The following is an 18,451-nucleotide window of genomic DNA, read 5'->3' as shown; positions in this document are numbered from 1 at the left end:
TGTCCGTGTTAACCAAATTAAATAGAAATAATAAAATATTCACCGCTCACTGTCTTTTCACTAGTCGAATTACGGCAACACGTGCGCTCACACAGCGACCGTAATACAGACATAACCGTTACCTTAGTACGTGTGCCGTGACAACCCTTTTAAACAATTAAATTAGTGGGAGATACTCGAGGAAAATGGAAAATTTTGTAAAATTTATTTATAATACAGTAAACGTAGAGAAATGAAGAACAGTATACAAATTTTTTGAGTGGTGGCAGGCTAAAAGCTAATGTGACAACTGTTGGGTCGCTAAGCTTTTTTGAAACATGAATCGGTTTCTGAAAACTAACTAGTTCCTGACGAACTGAAGTGACTATTTTCAAACAAAACAATAAATGCAAAATGCAATATGAGTTTCAAACAGAAGATAGTATACTTAAAACCGACAATTTAAACCTATTTTTAAACAGAGTTGCCACCTATAAAAATAATAAAACTGAGTTTATTTACAAACCATGTTTTAAAATAGACTTTCAAGCAGATTTGTCAAAAACTTTCCACAACAGAGTTGCCACCTGAAGTGACTAGAAGTAACTATTTTCGAAAAAGAACATGAAATAAAAAAGCTATATGGGTAACAAATAAAAGGTATGCTTGAAACCTTAAATTTAGATATATATATTTTTAAACAGAGTTGCCACCCAATCAAAATAATAAAACTGAGCTTTTTACAAACTATGTTTTAAAATAGATTTTCTAGTAGACTTGTCAAAAACTTTCTAAACAGAGTTGCCACCTAATAAAAATATTAATACTAATTTTTTTTACAACATATGCTTTAAAAACGCTTTCAAGAAAACGTGTCAAACATTATCTTCAATTATAGAATATTTCGGAACAGAGTTGCCACTTAACGAAATAAGAATATTGAAAATTAAACACAAATATTGCGAAACATAGGCTAATTAAAAAAATAGTTTATTGAACTTTTATGAAGTCTCTGATTTAGACATTTGATATTTTGATATGGTGTTGCCACCAAACAAAGAAAAAAGAAAACTTAATCTAAGCGAAATAGTCAAAATGTTTGCTAAAATAAACATATTTATGAAAGCTTTTTGAAAAATATTCCAGCATTACTTAATGAAGCAATATTTTTGAAAAGAGTTGCCAGCTAATAAAAAAAAGTAAAACTGAGCAAACTATTATAAAATACCAACCATAAATATACGTTTCGATAAAGCTAGTTGAATCAAATCTGCTTCAGAAATTTTCATTAAAAGTTGCCACTTTTTAAAAAATCTTTGACGAAAACTTAACAAATTGTTTTGCATTAAAATTCAGAAGCACAAGTAAAATAACAGTAAAAAACAAATTTCAAAAATATTCTATAACATCTAGAGAAAGACTACTCTCCAAAACATATCCCTTTCAAGTAATGAAATTTCCGCTAATTACTCCCTTCACTTCACTGTCTTCGCGCATGTTTTTATGCCGCACGCGTTCGCTGCATACGAAATGCGCTGCCAGGCAGCTAAATAACGTTGCTTTCACAAAAACCGCACGCCGCGTAATAAAGTTGCATTAGGCGAGCAGCGTAAAACAATGTGCGAATCAGCATTAAAACTAAAGTGTTGCTCATATGTAAATTGGCCATAAACGGGAGACACTTTGATTATGGTTTACGATACAGATTTAATGGATACGAACATTTATGCGCGTTGGTAATAAGAAAAAATATTCGGATTTGCAATTATGCAACGGAATGCGAACACGCTTACGACATTGGAGAATTTTTATTTGGCTTTATTACGCCATAAAGCGGGTTAGTGTAATGTTCAGTGAAAGTCGTTGTTTCTTTGAAGAATCCGACGAAACGAATGCTTTAGGGTTTCGGAGTCTATAGTTTGAGTAAAAATATCGTTGACTTAATATATAGAAAATATTTATAAATCGACGCTAAAAAATATTCCGTGGGAACCACTAAAATAATAGTCAAGCTATTAGTTTAATACGTCCTCTTTCTTCTTCTTTACTGGCAGAGAAACTGCTCACGCGGTTATAGCCGAGTTAACAACAGCGCGCCACACATTGGGATTTCCGTGGCTGAAATTCAAAAATGGCATGCTGTCTGATTTGAATGAAAATTTCACAGTTTGTTACCAACTATCTATACATTATTTTTCCAAAGTATTAGGATTCTATCTGCATTAGTTTTTTGTCCAGAACTGACCAAAGTTGGTGAATGTGGAGAACATCAAAATTAGCAAAAAATTTACTCAAAAGTCAAATCATTGATACAATAAAACAACTATTGAAATTCAACTTTATTATTATTTTTCATTTATAATATGTATCAAAGAAAAAATTTGCACCAAATTCCATTGAAAAAAATAATGCATCAAAAATATTGTGGAACAACATAATTTGGACGTTGAAATTTCAATGTTCTTCAAATTCAAAGTGGTGCATCTTTTTAGCGCTGTCTACCGCTGTCGACATACATACACCGAATTAAAGCCTGAAGTCTCAGCTAAACGATAAAAAAAAATTCAGCTGCCCCAAATTACCCCCCTTGAAAAAAACAATGAGATACTCTAAAATGGCAAGTTACCGCCCAAAAGTATTCAATATATATATATAACAAGGATTACAGGAACTATAGGATGTATCATTCCAGAAGAATTGGACGCATATCCACTAACGAAGATGTGATGCATCACTTATTAATGTCTTCGGATCCGTACATAAACATTTTTCGTACTAAAATAAAATTAAAAAAATTAGAATGTCACGAAGATGTAAAAAAGTTGCTAAAAGAGACTTGATAAAAAAGAATTTAGTTTGTATGGGAGGTTGGCGTAAAAGTGGGCGGATATTATTGAAATTTAATACCAACATATATAATGTCATAAAAATGCTATGTACCAAAAATCAGTGCTGTAGGTCAAAAATTAACTTCACCTTATATGGGAGGTGGGCGTAAAAAAGGGGACGTGATTTTTTCATTTTTTTCTTGATTGGAATCCAAAACAATGATGTACCAAATGTCATTGTCCTGCGACAACCCCTTATATTTTTAGCCGGATTACGCACCAGCAGAAACCTATGTGCGCCATTCGTTTCTACTTTTCGCAAGGCGGCGCCAATTGAAGATTCCAAGCGAAGCCAGGTCTTTCTCCACCTGGTCCTTTTAACGGAGTGGAGGTCTTTCTCCTCCTCTTCGGTTATGCGGTCTCCCTTTTTGTGGATTGGGCAGAGCATACTTAAATTCCAATCGTTGGGCAAAGAAGCTTATGGAATAGGAAATCCAGTTTGATGGAACAAAATTAATCACTAGACATTTTTATTTTAATTTTAGGGATTGACTGTTGTGATTTACTTTATGCCTATCATGGGACCAATGGTGAAAGAAAAAAGGAAAGTTTCAGCTGCATGTTCACCCGGCACTGTGAACTGTGGCCTACCTGTGACCCTATCGTTTGAAATCTCCAACCTCACCCTCTAGAAAAATAGTCACATAACCTCGCAGCAGCGACGCTTCCACAATTTAATTATAAATTGTTAGAATAAATGTCGCCACACTCGAACTCTCTAACTAACACAGTTAGTTTTGCTCGGACGGCGCGCTATTTTCTCCTGTATCCTTTCCAAAAAAGACGAAAAGATTTTGTTTACTTTCAAGGACTTTCGTTTTGGCCGATTTTGTGCTGCCAGCCAGTTAACCGGCCCAGCCGCTGCATAACCAACCGAAAGTCAACGAACTCAGCAATGGTGCTCGGCATTGTGCATTCAATTTTGATTTCCCCCAAAAACTTTCGTTTACTTGAAATGGTCCATTTTACTTTTCTGTTCTGGCATTTTGGGGCAACTGGATTTTTGCTGTGCTGTGCTCATGGCAGCAGAAAATGTTCATAAATTAATGAGCTCATGCAAACAGGTTGAATGCAGCTATGCATATACTATATACCTACATATGTATATATGTATGTATATCTAGGTGCATGCCAATATGGTTATAGCAAGTTTGTACGGAACACATATGCATTTTAGGCTATGCGTCGGGAAATGCCAGGTGCTCCATTTATTTTATTTTATTTTTCTCATTTTCTTTGTTCGCCCATTTTTCTCTATACTTATGCATACACAGTCTCAGTTTTTATATAGGAATTGTGTGTATGAAACTCATGTACGTACATATGTACATACATGCGTACATATGCACCATCCACCAGGGCAATCGACTAAATATTACTCAAAATATTGCTACATATTGTATTTAATTGCTTAAACCCTTCAAAAATTATAGAGCGTAGGTAGAGGAAAAAATTGTTAGTTTTCTCGGAATCCGGGTTTCGAGATTCCGAAATATAGTTTCATTACTAATTATTATAAGAAATAACTACAAAAATAATGTATAGAAAAAGTGTTTAGTTTTTTCGTAATCCCGAATATATAGACTCGAATTACGGGAACCCGAAATACAGTTTCATTACTAATTAATTAAGAAATATAAAACTGCAAAAATAATGGAGCATAGAAAACGAAATGTATTTTCGGGATTTAGCATACATAGACCCGAATGTTGGAATCCCAAAATGTAGTTAATAAAGCATAGACGATTTTTTTAATTTTTTTCTGGAACCTGAGTATAAAAAATCAAGTGTCGTTTTCAGGATCCCGAAATCCAGTTTCTTTACTAATTATTATACGAAATAACTATAAAAATAAGGGAGCATAGGATTCATTTTTATTTTTTTCGGGATACCGAATAGATAGACTTGAGTTCGGGATTCCGAACTCCTGTTTTATTACTAATTATTATAAGAAATAACTACAAAAATAAGAGGGCATAGGACACATTTCTATTTCTTTTCGAGATTCCGAATAGATAGACTCGAATTTCGGTATCCCGAAATTCAGTTTCTTGACGGAAAATCAAATTCCATCACTAGTTCTCAGTAGTTACATACGCATTTCTCCATATGCGCTTATCCTTTTTTGTCACAGTCAGCCTTCCTGCCTTCTGAAGTTTTTCATTTTCATTTCCGTTCGCTGACTTCCTGTTTTTGTCTGCCATATGCTTGCTTTTCCATTTTTAATTTTTAATACGAGCACATTCCTTTTTCGACGTCTTTTTTGCTTTCGCTATTAGCAACTTTTCGTTGCTTGTTTCATTTTTTATCGTCCTCTTTTACGACTTTTGTTCGTCTCACCAACATGCGATTGTATGTAAAGTCCTTCACACATACAATTTTCATATATACTTTTACTCTTTATGCACCTGCTGCTGCTTTTTTAATTCGCTTTAATGCTTAACGTTGTAACTTTGGTTAATCCTTTTTCTACTTTTTTCATTTTCTTTTGCTTTGTATTATTTCGTTGATTTCTTTTCTTGCGTGCCTTCTTCCGATTTCATGAATTTTATATGTGATTTTTTCCTGCAATTTAATCGCCTTTAAAGCTGATGAATTGCTCATTTTTTCCATATAATTTTATGATTATCCAACATCATTTTCAAACTTTTCTAATCTCAGCTTTTTCATCATAAATTTTCCCTCGATTTCGTTTCACTTTTAATTAAGGGGAATACCCTTTCCTTTATGAAGAAAATTTAATATTTTGAGGTTAGGAAAACGTACCGTAGCTTTAGTAATCTTACCAGCATTTAATTCTGAAAGGTTTTGGTTTTTCAAATCATTTTGAGAGCCTTTTCCGAACAAAAGTATGAAGTGATTAGGCGTCGGTAATGAAATTAACAAGTATCATTTTTGTATGGAGAAATCTTGCTAAATCTAGTAGATTAGTGAGATAATCTACTGTGTAAGTGTCGGTCGGAACATGGTACATATAATGATGGTTCAATTATTCACAACCGTCTTCAGTAGTTTCGCTCCAACATAAACAACTATTTCCCACCGAACAGTCTTTTTTATTAATACTTTATTAAAAGATTTAAACTAATAACAAAAAGATAGAGAGAGTTACGTTTCCCTGGATAAAATATGAAAGATGTATATAGTAAAAGATGGTAAACATTTGGACTGACTAAAGAAGAAGTCAACAATTCCCTTTTTTGTGAGCATATCCGTTAGGGAAGAACAATAAAGTCAATATTGGCTTTGAATGGAATGGTCGAGGTCTGAGTATCCTCCTACTCAATTTCCGGATTAATCTATCTAATGCTGAAAAAGGATTAATCTTAAATCTGGAAAAGTTGTGCGGATAAGAATTTTTACTACGAGGAAAAAGTAACGAAAGCTGAAAAATTAAAGCTCTAGCAGTTCAAAATGTTTTAGACAAGAGGTAGATTATTTAATATTTTTAATCAACATCATTTACGTGAATTGAACGGATATTGATTTGCGTCGAAAAGCTGACTATTTAGAACACTTTTCGTATTCTCAGAAGGAAATCAACAACTAATGGAGCCAGCGTTAACCTTGGTAAAGTTTATATATGGAAATTTTCAAGAGAAAATTGAGATTTCAAGTTGTAGTGCAAATAAAAGTATACATTTAGGCTGAATACTATTACAATGAAATGGATGCTTTAAGCACAGTCATTAGCGTATAAAATTTAACCAAAATAATAACGTTTCAAACAGATTTGCTGCCGTATGGCTTTTAGAAAATTCATATTGTGATATTTTGCTTGAAGCTTACAGTATACACCACTAGAATTTGTGGAAGATTATGTAGAAATTATTATTTTAGTTTCCTTTTAAAATGCATAGATGATAACAGATTAAGACTCTCGACAAATTATTATTTACTTCTTTATCGTAAACCAAAAGAGCTTGTGCTTAAGTAACTGAAACTCTTTTTTCTCAAAAAAAAATAAATACAAAATTGTATCTCTTGCATAAGTGCACTTAATATCTTTGCGCCACTCCTTTTTTTGCTTGTCGAAATTTCTACTCAGATTATGTTATCACTTAAACGCTCATTAATTCTTGTCCATGTGTGTTGCCACATCTTCCATTATTCATAAAATGTTTGTTTTTTTCTCATTTTCAAGCGCCCGCATAATCAAAAGGCACTGCTGCTTAACCCCAATAATGCTACTATTTTTTATTTTTAAACTCGCAAACAATTTTTTAGTATGTTCTTGTTGCAGTACGCTCCGCTTGTTCGCTTTGACGTTTTAAGTTCGTATTTATTTGAAATATTTATTTGATTAATGTACTTGGCTTGCCACGTTTGAAGGGTTCGTATGGGTGGGGTTGTGCGAATGCGAGTGTGTGTGTGTCTACATATGCAAGTACTCAGTAGCTGGCTGCTTAGTTGATTCGTGTGTTATTGTTGGTTGTTTGTTGTTGCTTCTCCCTTGCAAAATACCACGAAGTTTGTAACACCCAGAAGGAATCGAGGAAGATTCTATAAAGTATATATGTACATAAATGAGCGGTGGGATGAGCTGAGTCAATTTAAGCATGCCTGTCTGTCTTTCCATATATATATATTATATGCGAACTAGTCTCTCAGTTTTGGAGAAACCGAACTGAAATTTTGCACAAGTTCTTTTCTCTCCAAGAACATGCTCATTTACCGGAATCGCTGATATCGAATCTCTAGAGCATATAAATACTTGTATGGAAAACTCTTTTATTTGACGAAATATATTCACGAAATTTGGCATAGATTATAATCCAAACCAACGCTACGATCCCCGAAGAAATTGTTTAGTTCGGACCGCTATAGCATATAGTTGTCATACAAACTGACAGATCATAATCGAGGTACCCTATACCCTTTTATGCTATAACAAATGCAGCTGCGATGGGTATTATAGCTTCAGTGCAACTAAAGTTAAGAATTTTTCTTGCTTTTATTGTTGTCTGCTTTTCCCCTCGCTGCAGCCGAGTAGTTACATATGAACTATGGTTTATTAATGCAGCTTGAGTCAATGGCATATACTGCTATATTTTACTACTACAACAACAACAACAACTATGCAGACTGGCTCGAGTGGCAGCTTAATAAACAGACTCAAACTGAGGCGCCTCGAAACAACTGAACTTTAGCAGGAAGCAGCAGCTGCTGCCACTGTTAACCCTCTACTACTAAAATACCAAAAACTGAAGCATATGGACATAGGAATATGTAAGTGTGTGTGTGTGAGCAAAGAACTTCGCCAGCGGAAAAGGAAAGCAAGAATGACAGCAGAAAAACAGGAAAAAATAAAAAAAGGAGAAAAGCAAACGAGTTCGCAAAAGCAACGAATTGTGAAGCAATGCTACAGAATGCTTTGATGTGCCACATTTTGTTGCTGCTACTGCCACGCGTGTCTTTGCTCCACTCGCATGCGTATGAGTGTGTGTTTAGGCTGTAATGAAGCACTTCTTTGCTGGTCTCTTTGCCTGTCTGTCTCTCTATAAGCTTTGCCTGGCATTATACTCTTTTTCTTGGGCCCTAAAAGGGTTAATGTGCGAGCATTCGCTTACTTATGTACTCAACTCCTTACAAAAGGCAGCCCTTTTTATGAAGTCTTTGAGCTAAAGGCATTTTCTACACGTATGTCATTAATTACATTTATGCATGAAAGGCGAAAAAAGAAATTTTACAGCAGCACAGCGGCATTTAAAGCAAAGCCGTCGAGTGGAGAGTAGTGGATTCTGGAGTTCGATTCACTTTATTTTCCTGTTGGGAAATCCTTAAAAGCATGCTTTGAGATTGCAATGAATACGAGTATCAAATTGCAATTACAGAACGAACTTGAGACGCTTTCACAAAACTGAGTGAGAGATGATCCATCCGATTCTGTAGAAAGGTATATGGTATACTTTTTCAAAAATTGTCCACATTAAATCCGGTCTCTTCTTATAATTTAGTACTATCTGCTATTCCGTTGAAATAGTCAATGCAATTTTAAAGAAATACCTACTTTATCCCCAAGAAAACTTTAGGTCGTTAGTTCGGTTACTATTTCGGACTCTAAGCACAGCTCTACACTCATGTCTATAACCAATCCCGACTCTTTGCAAATCTTTCACTTTGAAAGTCGCAAATGTACACCGGAAGAAGCCATGGATAGTAATTTTTCTTTTAGCTGGAAGATTTTTAGAAGGCAGAAAGGGCTCTGGAAACTCAAATAGACAAAATTACTCAAACAATTTCTGAGAAAGAGAGAGAGAAAGAGAGGGAGAGAGAGAGAAAGAGTGGGAGTGAGAGGTAGAAAGAGACATAGAGAGAAAGGGGGAGAGAGAAAGAGAGAGAGAGAGCAAGAGGTCAGCATACGTCCGCGACTCTTATTACTATTAATAACAAGCTGTGAGATTTTTGGAAGTCAGAATGGGCTCTGGCAACTAAAATAGACTTCAAAAATTCCTGAGAGAGAGAGAGAGAGAAAGAGAACGAGAGTTCAGCATACCTCCGTGCCTCTTATAACTTCAACGAACTAATAAAAACAACTAAGTCAAATGTAAGCAGAAAAAAGTCTTAAACTCGATGCTCTGACCTCTCCGACTAATGCCAGGCAAAATTCATAAGCTCTCTATGTCAGCTCGGCCGAAAAACTGCGGGAGAAGCTGTGTAATTTATTTCAGCACAGATTTCTTCCAAGAATAAGATTATTTAACATTCATTGGAGTTAAGAATATTGCGAAATTCTTGTGTAATAAAGCATTTCCTTTCAATATGCTTCATGTGTTCATAGCAGAACCTAATCTAACTTAGGCTGCCGATATCTACTTCCAACAGTAAAGCTCATTTGTTTGATAATCGGAACAAAAATCGATCAAAGCAGCCTTTTTACGGTAATAAGAATGTGTTCTAAGATCAAACTCCCTATCAATGTTTGCTGAAGTATTACCTAACAAGTTCGAAATGTTAAAGCTTCACAGAATTCCTGGAAGAGATAACTTGAAACGAACGTTAAGGCTTTAGAGAATTTTCAGAAGATGAATGCTGAAACTTATAAGAGCTTTTATGAGGAATACACAATTTCTATGAGCGCTCAATTTATACAGTAGGTCTCACAGAGTTAGTGTTAGGATCAGATAGAGCTCAGCCTGCTTTGACATAGACGCCTTAAGGAAAATCTGCTGACTTGTTGGGGTCAATCCCAGAAGAAAAGCAGAATAGACACACGTTCAAAAACCAAAATATCGTGGATAAATAACGTCGTACAACAACTAGGAAGAGCCAGACTCTAGGCAGAGCTTTATTTTTGCCGCGGTCATGCAACCAGGCAGCTAGATAGGAAATGTGCTATTTTCGCTGCGGAAGCCGAAAATATTTATAAAACAATGAGCGGAAAAAATCACTAAAACAAAAAACAAAAAAGACAACACAAACAACAGAAAACCGCTAGGCAGCAAATAACTGTAAAATGAGCGTGCATAGGAAGAAACATATTAAAAATTGTAATATGTAAATAAAAATGCTTGCATGGCTGCATATGAACATGTGAGTATATGTATATACATATGTGTGTGTGCGTGTGTTTGTGTGAAAAAGCCAATCTCGCTGTGTTTTTGCATAAATATTTATTAGTTTTTAGCACATGATGAATTTGAAAATACGAATTTATGCAAATAAGCGGAGCAAAAATGGAAAAAACAACAACAACAACACTAACAACGCTAAGCACGAAAAACGCGGCAGCAAACAAAAGCATAATTGCAGTCATGCAAGCACTTTGTTGCTGTTGCCGGCTGCCAGCGCCATCAGCGCTTGCACTTGCAGCTTCGCGGCTGCCAAAGCGTAACAAAACGCTTATGCGCATGTGTGCGCGTGTGTGTGCACACGTACGAGCAAATTTCACTTTTGTTACAAGGCACGCGCGCAAATTTCAGCAAGCGCAAAAAAAAAAACAAACCAAAAGGCAGGTAAATTAAAATCGAGAAAAAAGTTAAATGGAAAACAAAGCAAGCCAAGTACAATAACAACAACAGCTGCTATACAAACATCTATGCACAGCCTCACTGCAGCCGCTTTGCCATTGTTTTTGTAAATTTTGCTTATTCGCCCGCTTTTTGCTTGACTTTTTCGGCGTAAGCAATTTTCACGCATGCGCGCGCTTATTAGCCATTGCTAATACAATCAAAACAGCCAACACAGTACAACAGCAGAAGCCATTGTTGCAGCTGCAACAAGCAGCAATGCTACCGTGTGGCATGAATGGCCAAGCATGCTGCATATTAGTTGTAATTGTGGATTACAAAAGCGCATTAATTCATTTTGGCAACAACAATGACAGCAACAGTAATCAGAAACGTTTCGAACGAAGCGGAGTGTGCAACTTTACAAGGTAACGCACTGGAGGGACATACACTCATACATAAGTATGCATATCTCCATATAAATCTTGAAACTTTACTCCATAAAGGGAGTTCTGCAGTGACCGAAATAAATGGTAGTCCGATGGTGCTAGGTCAGGGCTATATAGCGGATGCTTCAAAACTTCACAGCCAAGCTTTCCCAGCTTTTGCCGAGTCATCAAATATATCACCCACATACACATGTCCTGATTGAAGACTAAGCCCTTTCTATTGATCAGTCCTGGTCGTTTCTTTTTTCGATTGTTTGCTTCAATCTCATCAGTTGTGGACAGTAAAATGTAGAATCAATTGTCCAGAATTATTCGACCAGGCTGAAGCAACTCATAGTGGACGATTCCTTTCCAATCCCACCAAACACTCAGCATAATCTTTCGAGGCGTAAATTCTGGCTTTGCGACCATTTGTTGAGCTTCACCACGCTTGGACCATGAACTTTTTCGCACATTATTGTGGTATTTGATCCACTTTTCGTTTCCTGTTACCATTCGCTCCAGATATGGTTCGATTTCATTTCGCTTCAGCAGAATTGCACATGTTAATTTTTCACAGACAATTCATGTGGTACCCAAACATAGAGTTTCTTTTTGTAGCCAGCCCTTTTTAAATGGTTCAAAACCGTTTAATGATGAATGTGACGGTCCTGGTTAATCTTTTCCATAATTTCATCGACTTTTTTAATGTTAGGTCGACCAGAGCGAGGTGCATCTTTCACATCGAAATTTCTAGAGCGGAAGCGAGCGAACCATTGTTGTGATACACGAACTGATACAGCAACGTCTCCGTAAACTGGACAAAATTCATTGGTGGTTTACGTGGCTTGCTCCCTTTCTTATACAAATATTTCAATATATGTGACCTGGTCTACGAAAAGGGGGCTAAGGTGTCAAAAAAAAGGAGAACAATTAATGAGATAACGAGAAACTGACGATTATTTTTAACAGCTTTTCCCAGAAAACTAGTTTTCGCACGTTAGCCCCCTTTTCGTAGACCAGGTCACATATAGCGAATTTCTTCATTACTTTCAGTCTTGTTTGAACTGCTGTAATTTTTTTAACTTCCCCGAATTTAATTTCTGGTTAAATGAAGCTTAAAATCTCACCTTTCCAACACTATGTGGCATGACACCATGTGATTGGCAGCACTAGAGCTATACGACTGCAACGACATCTATTGACAAAATATGAAAATATTTTTTCCACTACCTAATTATTTTATACGAGAATATATGTATGTAAACAATTTTTTATATCAGTATGGGCTGTTATTTCAGCAGTATTATATGAGTAAGATATTAAAATTTCAATTTTGAGCAAAATTTAATTAAAAAAATATCTGCATAATTAATATTTTGAATATTTAAGCAGCTATACTAGCAAGTACAAACAATTTTCGTATTCATTTATAATAATATTGTATAATTTATTAACATATGGATGAAATTTTTGCCCTTGAATGGCAACATGATATTTAGAAAATTCAAATTTATCGTAAAAAATAAAAAATTTTTATAACAGCAGCAAATTATGTGACTAATTAATGCATAATTAAAATGCCCTACTTTGTGGCAGCAAAATTTTCAATTTTTTTTCTATTTTATTCTACTCCATTTTTGTTTTTTTTGTACTTGAATTTTTTCGTTATTTAATTTATTGGCTTTTATTTTAAAATCACACTTCATATTTGTATTTATTTAATACCAGCTTTTGTAGTTATTTAAGTAACAACAGACGTTTAAATTTGAATAATACGATTTAAATTTTTTTTACTTAACTTTTTTTTTGATTTTCATATGTAACTTGTGCACAAAAAAAATCGCCAACAAAAGTTTTTATTAAAATTTTTTCGCGTCTCCTTAGTATTTTTTTCGAATATTTCAATTTGGATTTTTTCAACTTCGCTGTTGGTGCCTTTGTTGTTGTTTTTTGCACACATATTTGCTGGCCATAAAGCGATTTCAATTCGTTTTGCTCTGGCAGCAGTTGCCACAAAAATGTTGTTGCCTTATTGCTCTTGCACTTTTGTTTGGCTTGTTGTTGTTTGTGTGCAAATAAAGAAGAAAAAAACCGCAACTTTTAACGCTTTAACAATTTTCATTGCATGTTTGCCGCGGTATTTTTACTTTATTTGCGCATGTGTGTGTGTGTGCAATTTTAATTTTTTCTGCTGCGGCGCGTTCTGCCTTCGTGCCTTGGTCTGCCCGGCTGCGAGTTGAATTTTTCATGACTCTGATTACATTTCTGGCGCGTTTTTGTTGCATTTGTATGGAGTTTTTAATTTAAAATGTTGTTTGCTGTTGTTTTTAAATCGCGTCGTTGGATTCTCCATTTGTATTAATTCTTCAATTTCCAATGCCAATTAATGCATTAATCGCTGCGGATTACGTTTTGAGCTGCAGATTATTTTGATTGCCACTTGTTATGTGAAATCATTTGACTGTTCAAGGCCATTTCGCCAACTTTCAATTTTTTATCGCTAATTAGCGATTTTCGCATGCTTCGCTGCGGATGGCAGCGGTGAAACTTTAAGGGCTGAGCAGTGGAGGGTATGTGAAAAACATACATATGGCTGCACACATGGCTGCATTTGAGTCAAATGTACGAAAAATATTCAAATGCACTAAAAACAGTTTTTTTGAGGTTCAGAGAGGCGGCAATAGAGTGAGGACAGTTTAGTCACGATTGTTTCACAATGGGCTTCCTAAAGGTCTTAGTACGTCGTCAGACAGCCTGTCTAGTCTAGTCAGTCTACCTGTCTAGTCATTAAAACTATTTTTTTGTAATTGTAGAAAATTAAAAAAAAAATAATTAATCAAAAATTTAAAAGTATGACAAAATTCAAAAAAATATATGTTTGCTGAAATAAATAATTAAATCCAAAGAGGAAATATTTTTAATTTTAATAAATTTTATTTTAATAAAAATATTTTAATTTAAAAATTTATTAAAATTAAAAAATTTCAATCCGAAGAAAAAAACCTTTAATTTAAATAAAACGGATTATTTAATCAAATTTAATAGGTATCATAATTTAAGGAAGAAATTTTATCATTTAAAAATGTATTTCAAAAATTTTTACTTCAAAAGAGATTTTAATTTTTTTTTAATTTTTGTTAATTTTTTTTATTACAAAATCTTGAAAAAGTAAAAAAAAATATTTTTTTATTTATTTTTTCTTAAATTTTTTTGTTAATTTTTTTTAATTTGAAAATTTTGAAAAAGAAAAAAAATTATTTTTTTTGTTTTTTTTTTCTTAAATTTTTTTTTTTTTTGTTAATTTTTTTTAATTAGAAAATTTTGAAAAATTAAAAAATTATTTATTTTGAAAACAAAGAAAAATTAAAAAAAAAATGAAATTAAACAAAACTAATATGAAAACTAATTTACACGCAACAAATAAATAACCATATACAGATAAAAACCTTAATTTTTCGTTTCTAGTTCCAAGCTTTATAGACACGTCTATGGAAATATGCAAACTAAATGAAAAATATATCTATAATTAAAAACAAATTTTATTTAAAATTTTGAAATAATTTAATTTTTTTTTATTAATTTGATATTTTTGGGAAAAAATTTAAAAACAAACAAAATCCAACATTAAAAACAAATTTTAATTAAAATTTTGAAATTATTTAATTTAATTTAATTTTTTTGGAAACCAAAATTTAAAAACAAACCAAATCCAGCATTAAAAACAAATTTTAATTAAAATTTTGAATTTATTTAATTTTTTAATTTAATTAAATTTAACTTTTTTAGGAAATTGATATTTTGTTGCTTTTAATTGTCGCTTTGAAACTGGATATATCAATCGTACACATACACACACACACATTAAATGAGAGCAATAATTTTTCTAAAACGCCACCATGTGTTGTATTTTTCAGTGGAAAGGCGTTTCGCCGAATCGAACAAGTGAAAGCAATTTCAAAGAAAAATCGCCAAAATGCTTTAACTCCCAATAAAAACACAAACACAACAACAGCGATATTGAGTGAAAAGAGCAATTGGAAAGCGCAATAAAGTAGATGAATGTAAAATATTGACACACAAATAGCAATAACAACGAACGAACACGTAAAGTGCAAAACAATAAAACCAAGCGAGAAGAAAGCAAAAAAACAAAAAATAAATAAATAACAACAACAAAGTAATCGCAACAACACATAGCGCAGCAGCGCACAAACGCAGAAAGCGGAGAGCACGCGGTGCGGCAGTGTCTGCGTACGAGGAGAAGGAGTAGCAGGAGGTGGAAATGCCAAGAATTGCAAGAAAAATGGCGACCGCAACAAAAATCGCCATCGCGGTTGGCAACATTCTCACAATATTTATGGCAATGACAATGTGTTGTTGCCAAGTGGCTGGCCATCCACAGCCACAGCCGCAACACCAATCCGAAGCGCAACAACAGCAGCAGCACGTGCTGGCAACGCCACAGGCGACACCACATAAATACCAGCAATTGCAATATCAATTGCAACAACAACAGCAACAGCAATATGAATATCAGCAACAGCTGCATCAGCAATTGCAAAAACAACAGCAGCAACAACAACAGCAGAAGGAAAAATTGCTTTATCAACAACAACAACAGCAGCAACAGGAGAAATTGCTCTATCAACAACAACAACAGCAGCAGCAGGAAAAATTGCTCTATCAACAACAACAACACCAGCAACAGCATAAGTACCAACAACAACAGCAACAAATAGAACAAAAGCACGATAAGGGCGGCTATGCGCAGGAGACGGAGCGTGAGTTACAAAAACAACAGCAGCGTGCAGCACCCACACAGGTTAGTGTTGTTGCAGTTGTTTTGATTAAATTCCATCAATATTTTCTTAACTTTGTTGCACTTTTGATGTAGTGGGGCACATGCAATCGCGTGGAAAGTGTCGTGTGAATGAAGGGGTGGGCAAAACAGAAAGAAAATGGCTGTATGCAATTTCTGAAATTCCAGAAATATTATAAGCAGTCTAAGACTTATTTCATTAAAGCGTAGCGAATGCAATCAATTTTGCTTGAAAAATTCCTGAGTGATTTAGAAAAAATATAGCCGGTTGATCATAATTCATAAAAAAATAAAAATTTACGGAATATTCTATGTAAAATTAAATGACTTCTAGTAAAATTTTTGATTTTGGAACCGAATCATATTTTTCAAAAATCTATAAAAAAAATTTAAAACTTTTTTTGAAAATTTTATTTTTATTTTTTTAATAAAAATATGTATAGCTGGAGCTGAGACGTTTTTTTTTTCAAAAATTTGAAAAATCTTTGCAAAAGTTGTGAAAATTTTGAAAACTTTTTTAAAAAATTTAAAATTATTTGAAAAAATTGTTAATTTGTTTCTAATTAAAAATAAGTTTGGAACTCCAAGGTATTTAAAAAAAAAAATTATAACAAATTTCCGAATGTTCAGAACATTTTCAAAAATTTAAAACATTTTTAAAAGCTGAGATGATTTTTTCAAAAATTATAAAAACGTTTGAAAAAGTAAAATTATTGAATTTTTCTTGCAATAAAAATATTTTGGAATCGAAACTTACTTTTCAAAATTTTTTAAAAAAAATTTAAAATTATTTGAAAAAGTTTTGAAATTTTTTTCAATTAAAAATAATTTTGGAACTCCAAGGTATTTTCAAAAAAATGTATAGGAAATTTCAGAATATTTAGAACGTTTTCAAAAATTTAAAACATTTTAAAAAAATTTTGACGTATTTAAGTTTTTTTTTTATTTAATATTGTTTAAAAAAGTTTTTAATTTTCTTGGAAATAAAATTAATTTAATGATTGTATCTTCGACATTAAATATCCCCAGCATATTATTTATATATTTAAAAATATATGCTTAACATTTTATATTTAAAGAAAATTTGAATATCTTTTCACTTACCCCTGACTCTGCCTATGTGACCAGATCGCTTCCAAAATTAGCACTAGAGAAGAAAAAAGACAGAATAAAGTATATAACATAATTAAAAACTATTTCTTAAATATTTTAAGTAAAATAATCATTGTTATTCGCCCAAAAGTATGCTTAATTTTAATTTCACATGCTTACTTCACATACATATGATTGCCCATAGCAAGATTGCACAATAATCATGCGCCTGAAAAAATAAAATAAATAGATATGAAATTATACCGAAAGTGTCTCGAAATGCTCTAAATATACCAAAGCTCCCCTTCAGAGCATTTTAGAGTAGATAAATAACTTTTATCTAAAACTGCCTAAAACTAAATTTTTTTGTTTAATACCCAAACTGCGCTACAGCAAGTCCCCAACACTAATCCACAACGTTTTCACACACACTCATATATAAATATATACTTATACATACATACATTTACATGCATAAATTTTTATCGCTCGCAGCCACCCCTGCTATCAACAACTATATAGTTGTTATTCAAGGAAATTTGTATTTATTTTTATTTGCCATTTTATTGTCTGCGCTCAGGGCCAGCCTACGATGGTTTGCACACCAATACACACACCCACACCACACACACTAGTATATATGAGTACCCAACGAAAAAGCTATAACAGAGCGTCATGTGTGTGCTATGCCTCACTCCGCCGCCATAACTGACCTCAACCGTACCGTTATTGTATGCCATTGTTGCTAACTTCATTTATAACGAACCTGCGCGCAACCCGCGTCCCCGCGCACACCGTGTTGGCTACCTTACGCGCTTTGTTGTCGTGGTCGCTCGGCGCCGCAACCTGCCGTTACACATTTACCCATTTTAGTTGGGATTTATTGATTTTTGTGGCACTAAATTTTTTGCTCATACAAATAATAAAAGTCACACGTGGGCGGATAAGGCGGACCAAGCTGCCAATAAGGCTTACTTTTTTGCAAAAAATAAAACAAAATAAAACAAAATATAAAAACAAAACATAACGCGTGTGAAATAAATGATCTTTAAAGAGAGGAGAGTTGGTGAGGAATGTGCAGAAAAGACCAAAAATAAATAAAATAACTAAATTGAATAAGTAAATAAAAATATAAATGAATAAACAAATATTTTTTTCTAATTTTGTATTGGAAAAAAATTTATTGAATAATTTTTAATAAATTTAATTTTTTTTTTTTCAAAAATATTTTAAACATTTTTTTTAAATGTTTGAAATTTCTATTATGGTGCTACATAATATTAAAAAATATTT

General features: G+C 33.4%; 1 protein-coding gene and 1 long non-coding RNA gene across 3 annotated transcripts in view; one reads left to right on the top strand and one right to left on the bottom strand.

Moving 5' to 3' along the window:
- LOC120775810 overlaps positions 1 to 17,699 on the bottom strand; it is a 43,843-nt gene extending 26,144 nt beyond the window's left edge. The window contains exon 1 of the long non-coding RNA XR_005705356.1: positions 17,171 to 17,699. This is a non-coding gene — a long non-coding RNA (uncharacterized LOC120775810). The remainder of the gene's footprint in view (positions 1 to 17,170) is intronic.
- Positions 1 to 18,451, top strand: part of LOC120775803 (serine-rich adhesin for platelets) — a 115,400-nt gene that overhangs the window by 6,914 nt on the left and 90,035 nt on the right. For both annotated transcript variants that reach the window (XM_040106151.1, XM_040106150.1), the window contains exon 3: positions 15,162 to 16,069. In XM_040106151.1, coding sequence (XP_039962085.1) covers positions 15,530 to 16,069 — 540 coding nt within the window. In that variant the 5' untranslated portion in view covers positions 15,162 to 15,529. The remainder of the gene's footprint in view (positions 1 to 15,161; positions 16,070 to 18,451) is intronic.

This window comes from Bactrocera tryoni, chromosome 4, assembly GCF_016617805.1.
Source record: "Bactrocera tryoni isolate S06 chromosome 4, CSIRO_BtryS06_freeze2, whole genome shotgun sequence".
Lineage (NCBI taxonomy): Eukaryota > Metazoa > Arthropoda > Insecta > Diptera > Tephritidae > Bactrocera > Bactrocera tryoni.
The sequence above is the reverse complement of the archived record's forward strand: the minus strand, read 5'-3'. Positions and strand labels throughout refer to the sequence as shown.